The following is a 7,500-nucleotide window of genomic DNA, read 5'->3' as shown; positions in this document are numbered from 1 at the left end:
TGGACAAAAGTGAAAAACGCACGTGCAGGGCGTGCAAAGCTTTTGTTTTTACCCACTAAATATGCAAATTTGTGACGTTCTTGTTGCCGTCGCCGTTGTTGTTGCTTAAGCTCCCTGTTGTTGTTTTGCTGACGGCGGCAAAGAAATATACAAAAATGAAAAGATGCACGCGCAGAGCGTGCAAAACTATTGCTTTTGCTCACCAAATATGCAAATTTGTGACGTTCTCATTGCCGTCGCAGTTGTTGTAGCTAAAGCTCCCTATGAGGGAGTTTAAGAAACCACGACAGCTACAGCGACAAAAACGTCACTTCAAAATATAAGCGTAAGTATTTCACCATTTTTCCCTCTCGTTGACGTTGTACAATATAAGCGAAGTATCCTGTAACTAAATTGGTACGGAGGGATTTGAAGTAAGGAGAGAGCATGAAGATTTACCGATGTATGCTCACATAACACGCGAAAGGAACTATTTATACGAGTATAAACTCCCAGTATGCCAGTTTTTGAACAAGGAAACTTGTCAAGGAAAAAAATGTCACATTTTTACATTTACACTGCCAAGGAAAAGTTGTCAAGGAAAACTTGCTAGTGTAAATGAGGCTTCACCAATGATATCATTGTTTTGTGGCGGCGCCGTCGTCGTTTCCCAAGCTCCCTTTACAAAGGGCCTGGCTGTCTGACTGCCTTCCCGTCCTTGTGTCATCCAGTGTATTCAACTTTCGTACTGTGTAGCCAACAGTTGTTTTCGTCTCGCCTGTTATCACTCGTAACTGTCTGTTAACCTTCCCGTCGTTGTATCCTCGTTATGTATCGTTATTGCCTAGCCTAGCCTAGCTTATTAATTTCGCTTAATGTTGTCTAGTTTGCCTTCCTTTGATCTGAGCTTTACACCCGTATCAAATCAAATGCTTTCCTTTTTTCTTGACATCTTACTTCTTCATTACAGGACAGAGTGGCTGAAATGTGTGTAGAGATTCATACAAGTGTTAGCTCCATGGCAGACAGATTTTACGCGGAGTTACGAAGGCGATATTACACAACTCCCACTAGTTATTTAGAGCTTATAAACCTGTATCTGACCATGCTGGATGAGAAGCGAAGGTATGGCCATGTAGCAACGTAAACGGCCACATTTTTTTGCCTGTGGTTTTGCATTTGCACTTGTTAAACACAAGGGTGTCAATTATGTCAATCATTCATTTTACAGGCAGCTGATTGGTGCGCGAGATCGAGTCAAGAATGGCTTGAAGAAGCTTCTAGAAACAAACGATCTTGTAGACAATATGCAGGTGGAGTTAGTGGCGCTAGAACCCCAGTTGAAACAGAAATCACTCGATGTCGAGAAGCTTATGGACAAGCTACAGACTGACCAAGACGAGGCAGATAAGGTCAGTGTTACAAAAAAGGAGGATTGGCGAAGCTCTTTCTCAGTCTGAGTCACTTGTTCTACAAACACCTGGAAGAGTAATTAAGACATTGGGTTTTATCACTCTGATTACAAACATGCCGGCCTTCGCAGGAAAGAGAGGTTTTTCGGTGGTTAGTCAATCAGTCAACTAGTCTCGGTCTGTCAGACTGCCAATTGGTCAGTTTGTCAGGCAGGTAGACAGTCACTTTGTCAAAACAATTAGTCGGTCAGTCCGTCAGACAGCAAGTCAGTTATTCGATCAGTCCATTAGACAGTGAGTCCGTTATTATCCAGCCTGTTGGTCAGTTTCTATTCAGTCAATCCGTCAGACAGCAAGTCAGATATCCAGTCAATCGTACAGCCGGTCAATTAGGAATCAAGTATATCAATCATGCCTTAAGTTATGTGCTAATCAATATACCTGTTTCTGGTCTACTAACAGGTGCGTAAAGTTGTATCTGCAGAAGAAGAAGTCGCCAAAGGAAAGGCGGATGAAACTCAGGCTATCGCAGCCGAAGCTCAAAAAGACTTGGATGAGGCTCTTCCCGCCCTTGATGCTGCTAACAAGGTCAGCCAATGAATGTTGGCGTTTTAATGTCTCCGTAACTGAGGCGGAAAAACCGTTGAGTTTGCGGATTTGTTTGCTCAGTTCTAAGGACCCTGTGGGAGGTATACTCTGGCCACACCCAAACCAAGGTTGAGATCATGCTGACATCACAAACAAAGTAACGCACTTAGGAGCAACGTAGCCGTCCAACGAGTTGCAAGAACCTAATTACAATGTAGCACACCTTGCAAAGGCAAAAACGTCGCTAGACAAGTTGTAGGAAGCTTTGCAGAAAGAAAAACTCAAGTTCCAATTTCCGTGCAACTCGTTTCCGATTTTGCATGTTATTCTTATGTACGTCCTTTTCACGCTATCCGTCTCTCAGGGCGCTTTCCATTTGACAGAAGTGACCGGCCAGATCAGGCATTTGGAAGGACTAACTTTACACCGCCTTCAAATTAACATTCTTCGAGGATGATATATAATCCTCTTGAAGAATACGAGGTATTATCATGCAAGTGTTCCTTCAAATTGTTTCATTTTCTTTGCAAACTGATGGGTCTGGGCGACCAGTTCTGACAAAAGGAAAGCGCCCTCAGTTACTCATCACTTGTTCCTGTCTGACAACACCCCTTGTTGTGTACTCGACATCTGCCTTGTCTATAGAGACGATCGTGTTGCTCGGTAGTTACGTCAGTTAAGGCGTTGGCCTTGGAGATTGTTGTCATTTAAAAGGAAGTTTTAAAAACAATCTTTTATTCACTAACACTTATTAAATAAGTTATTATCAAAGAAATTAGTGCATGCTAATGCGGCGTTCTGGGGTTGAAATTCATAAACTTTTGATAACTATCAGTTTTATCTGAGCCGAGAGAGACTTAGGAAGCCGTGAGGTTTTCAAGTCAGCCCTTAGTCATTATGTAGAGTTGAACTTAGATGAAAAAAGATAGCATTTAGGAAAAGAGTATAAACCAGAACATGATTAGTCAAAGTGCAAATTTCATCCTGTTGTTTGCCATTTGCCATTTGCCATAACGGCTTTGCTGTAAATCTCTAATGTTAAACTGACTTTAAAATTTTTCTGACAAAATCTGAAATCTGGGTGCTTTATATCTTTGGCAAAGGCTAATGTGTTTATATCTTTCATGTAAAGTAGTTTTAAACTCAATAGTAAAAAGGTAAAGTCTGCTTACGAGCCAAGGCATCTATTAGGCCGGAGCTTATCTCGGTTTCTGCGGCATGAAGCGAACGTGAGAGTAAAGTGTCTTGCCCAAGAACAGAACACAATGTCCCCGGTCAGGACCCGAACCCGGACCACTCGATCCGGAGTCGAGCTCACTAACCACGAGGACACCGCGCCTCCCTTTAAAACTCAATGCTTTTCTTTTTCTGTTGTTGTTGTTAGGCCCTTGATTCCCTCGACAAATCTGACATCTCTGAACTTCGCGTGTTTACGAGTCCACCTGAACTGGTGATGACCGTCATGGAATCCATCTGCATTCTCCTTAATGCAAAGTAAGTAGGACGTGTAGCCCTTTAATCGCCAAAATCAACATAGATATTCTCACAGCTGTTTCGTTTATCTTCTAATATAGTACTGGAAGGGAGAATTTTTACTAACATCAACGGGCCCCTTAGGTAACTTAAGTCAAGGGTAGACTGTTTTCAAAAATCCTTTTCATCCAGAACTTTCAAGAAATGAATAACTAATACTAGTAGATAAATGGTATTCTTTATTGCTCTTGTCTTCTTAATTCTTTATTCGAAAATGAGCAAACTTTACATACTTGATTCACTCAAGTGAAAATTACGTGGTCCGCGGTTTAAACTTTGGTAGTGGGGGAACTCTGTTAATTTCAGAAGTTGATCACCTGAACTCATCTTATTGTATTTCGAGTTAAACACATCTTTCTTAACTTTTTTGTCTTGTAACTTTACTAATCACTGTTTAGCTTATATGCACATTACGTGTCTATTTTTATTTTGATTGATATATTTTTGTTTATTCATAATTTAATGTGCACATTGGAATGACTGCTAGATGCTCCTATAGGCGATACGTGGGTAAACAATTATCTTACGTCTTCTCTTATCTCATGATTGGCTTGTCGTGTCCCCTCTTGGTTTCAACTAGGCCTGACTGGGCAACGGCGAAAAGCATCTTGGGTGATGCCAAGTTCTTGTCCAAGCTCATGGAGTACAACAAGGTTGGTGACAGGATTTTCAAGGAATGAAAGCAGCCTTATTTAAGTTAAGGTTCACAGTGCAACCTGGCCCGCGTTACTCGAAGCATGGTTAGCGCTAACCAGTGTTCAGTATCATGGAACCCTATAGGTTTTGGTACCTGTTAACCAACGGTTAGTGCTGACCAGGCTTCCACCAACCGGCCCTATATTAACAGTGAGACTTAGCTTGATTCTATTCTGGTTTGGAGAAGTTTTAATGTAAGTTTAAGGACGTTCGCGCCAATTGTTTCTGCGCATCCTTACTGCGCACGCAAATGCACACGCCACGTCATACACGAGCGCGCGCGCTAAGTAATAAAATGAGAAATGATAGGGGAAAAGGCCATTACTAAAGCTTTACCTGGATTTAACGGTCTTGGACGTTCGGTGACCCCTATTTTTCTTTCCAGAAACGGCTTTTGTTTACAATTATCTTCATGTTGTCCAAAAATGAACAAAAAATCAATGTGGGAAGTTAAAAAAATTTCAAGATTTCTGCTCACGGGACATCAAATCTAGCCATCTTGCGGCTGCAAGGCGAGTGAAACTGTGGTCGCTAAATGCGAACCTGATCTTTAAGGAACCTCACCAGTTGACTAAATTCACTTAATAAGTCCACTTAAACAATATTTGGCAGAGAAGATTTCACTTCAAAGATTTAATTGCAATATATTTGGGTTTACAGACACTGGCCTTATTCGCTAACGAAGCCCGATTTTGTTACATTTTGGGTGTTTTTCCGGGCATGTTCTCTCCAAAACGAAGTCGGTGACCCCCAATTTTTTTTACATTTCTGACATAACTAACTCATCATCTTACAGTGGTAAAAGTTTCAGAAAAAATCAATGTTGAAAAATTTTCGCGCGAACGTCCTTAAGTGTTACCTTGATTTTAAAAAAAATCATCTCCCTTTTTTCTTAAGATTTTGAAAGTGTGATTGCTCACCACTTGACTGGCAAAATTAGAAGGTTTGATTTTTATCCCAAAAGCTATTTACTTTGAGTGTAAGTTTTAAATTTCACGGTCCGTCATTACACACGTTCCAAACTGACCGATTGGACCTCAGAGGGTTGGAATTAGGGAAAAGTGACGTCATTTACTCACTAGTTTAAGTTTTCAGCGTGTCATTAACAACTATTCACTGGAGTCGAGGTGGCTCGCAGGTGAATAGTAAAGGATACCATTAGAAAAATTCCAGTTAAAATAAACAGTTGTCTTGAGAATCAAGGCTTAAAACTTGGGTCATTCAGTGTTTGGTTAACGTTGCTTTGAAATCCAAAAGAAAAAAAAAATTTTTTTTTTTTGGTCGTATAGTAACCACAGGTAAGACATTGCTTTTGTTGAGTGAATTGAAGAGGTATGCTGATTTACCTTCTTATCCCATTCTCACGTTATGTCAAACTTTTTTCTTTCTCCAGGATAACATTCCTGATACCATGTTGAAGAAGTTGAAGAAATACATCGACAACCCCAAGTTTACACCTGAGAATGTGGAAAAAGTTTCAAAGGTAGATTTTCTTCCGGCTTTTTCTTATTCTCGTGCGGTGCTCTTGTCTGTTTCAGGAATTCAATCTTTGCAAAATCCGGACGCCTAGCTATTTACACCTGGCTCCACTTGTTCAGAGAGTGGATAACTTTATTCCGTGATAAGTCACTATCCAACAGTTTCAATGTGTGCAAAGATTTCTGTATTTTCTCACGTAACTTGGAATATGCACACTCTGAGGACATTTAAGAAAAGCGTGAACGAAAAACTTGGTCAAGTTCCAAACGTGGAGTATATTAATTCTTATACTTTGGATAGGGACTTATCTACTAAGGTAAATTTCTCCAGCCATTGAACAAGCAGGGCATGGCTGACAGATGTACTGTGCTCTGTGACCATTCGTGGACCGTTTGTCAGTTGTCTTAGGAAGCGCGGAATATCTATGCCATTGGGACAGACTCGTCCGGCCATACCCTTCACAATTCAGTCGTGAAGATTACAAGAACAATATTGATAAACAGGCCCACGTTGCCTTATATAATTTTATTCCTTCTCTTTTATTGTAATATTAGATACATTATTCCTTTCTTTCAGGCTTGCCGTTCAATGGTGATGTGGGTTCGTGCAATGGATTTATACGCCAGAGTATTCCGTACTGTTGAGCCAAAGAAAAAGAGGTAAGAGATTATATCCTTTTTATTAAATTGTCACCAGCTAATGCACCATTCCATTTCAGTAACATCTAGCCCTCTATTGAGCAGGCTATGGGGTAACTCTGTTCATGGGGTACATTAAGTCCTCCGTTCTGTCACCGTGATTGTTTGCTTGGGCAAGAAATTTCGCTCCACACTGTGTCTCTCCACAGAGGTGTATAAATGGGTGCTATACTCTCAGTTGTTTCACGCTCCAGAATCCGGAATAAGCTCCGGCTCTGTGAGTCCCCAGCGGCTCGTGTGCAACTTACCTAAATTACCTTAGCATTCCTCTGTAGTGCTCTCTAAGTGTCCCGTATGCATTCTGAGCTATACGTTCACTAAAACATAATGAACACATTGTTAAGTAAAATGTGCTCAATTACTGTCTTGCTTAAACTCGCAAAACAAATTCGAAGCCTCTTTCTCGAGAGAACTATTGGCAGAAATCTCTAAAGAACAATATATTTTGTCCTTAGACTCGCAGCAGCACAAGTGGAACTGGACGCAGTTATGGCAACACTGAAACAAAAGCAAGATAGCTTGGCCGCTGTTGAAGCGAAGGTGTGTTTTTTCATATATTTTCTTGTAGACTATGCCTTAAGGCAAGGCTGGAAGTAGTCAGAGAGTTTAAAAAGCGACAACGACCATGACAGTGCCACGAAACAATAGTTTTATTGGCTAAGGATGCTTAAAGCAGTTTTCAACACTTTCAACACTGAAGCTGCAGCATTGGGAAGGATTGAATCTACCCAACTGTGTCACGTAACGGCAAAGTTATGGTTTTCATATGAGACACCAATAATTGCTTAACAAGTTGCATTCATCGACATGACGTTATAGGTTACCATGGCATAGCAAAAAACACCTTATATTTTGTAATTAAACGTTTATATCTCAAAAAAGAACTCGGCGACCCCCATTTTTATATGCAATTTATTCATTATCTTATTGCAATACAACATTTTGTGAGCAATTAAGATTTCTTCGTCTTCTTCTATTCCAGAATACCTGGGAATATTACACCCTAACCTTCATATAACAAATTTATATTTTACTAAACAATCTCAAGATTCGCGCTCGAACAATTGCAAATAGCTCATGACCAATCTTGTTTTCACTGCTGGCATTCGCCCGTC

The 7,500-nt window shown here is 40.5% G+C and overlaps 1 protein-coding gene across 1 annotated transcript in view; it reads left to right on the top strand.

The window, feature by feature from the left end:
* Positions 1–7,500, top strand: part of LOC138011688 (dynein axonemal heavy chain 6-like) — a 99,657-nt gene that overhangs the window by 67,609 nt on the left and 24,548 nt on the right. The window contains exons 60-67 of the mRNA XM_068858811.1: positions 950–1,104; positions 1,211–1,391; positions 1,854–1,979; positions 3,364–3,473; positions 4,093–4,165; positions 5,602–5,691; positions 6,264–6,346; positions 6,841–6,925. Coding sequence (XP_068714912.1) covers positions 950–1,104; positions 1,211–1,391; positions 1,854–1,979; positions 3,364–3,473; positions 4,093–4,165; positions 5,602–5,691; positions 6,264–6,346; positions 6,841–6,925 — 903 coding nt within the window. The remainder of the gene's footprint in view (positions 1–949; positions 1,105–1,210; positions 1,392–1,853; positions 1,980–3,363; positions 3,474–4,092; positions 4,166–5,601; positions 5,692–6,263; positions 6,347–6,840; positions 6,926–7,500) is intronic.

The sequence above is a fragment of the Montipora foliosa genome, chromosome 7, assembly GCF_036669935.1.
Source record: "Montipora foliosa isolate CH-2021 chromosome 7, ASM3666993v2, whole genome shotgun sequence".
Classification (NCBI taxonomy): domain Eukaryota; kingdom Metazoa; phylum Cnidaria; class Anthozoa; order Scleractinia; family Acroporidae; genus Montipora; species Montipora foliosa.
Note: the sequence above shows the minus strand (reverse complement) of the source record. Positions and strands in the feature narration are given on the sequence as shown.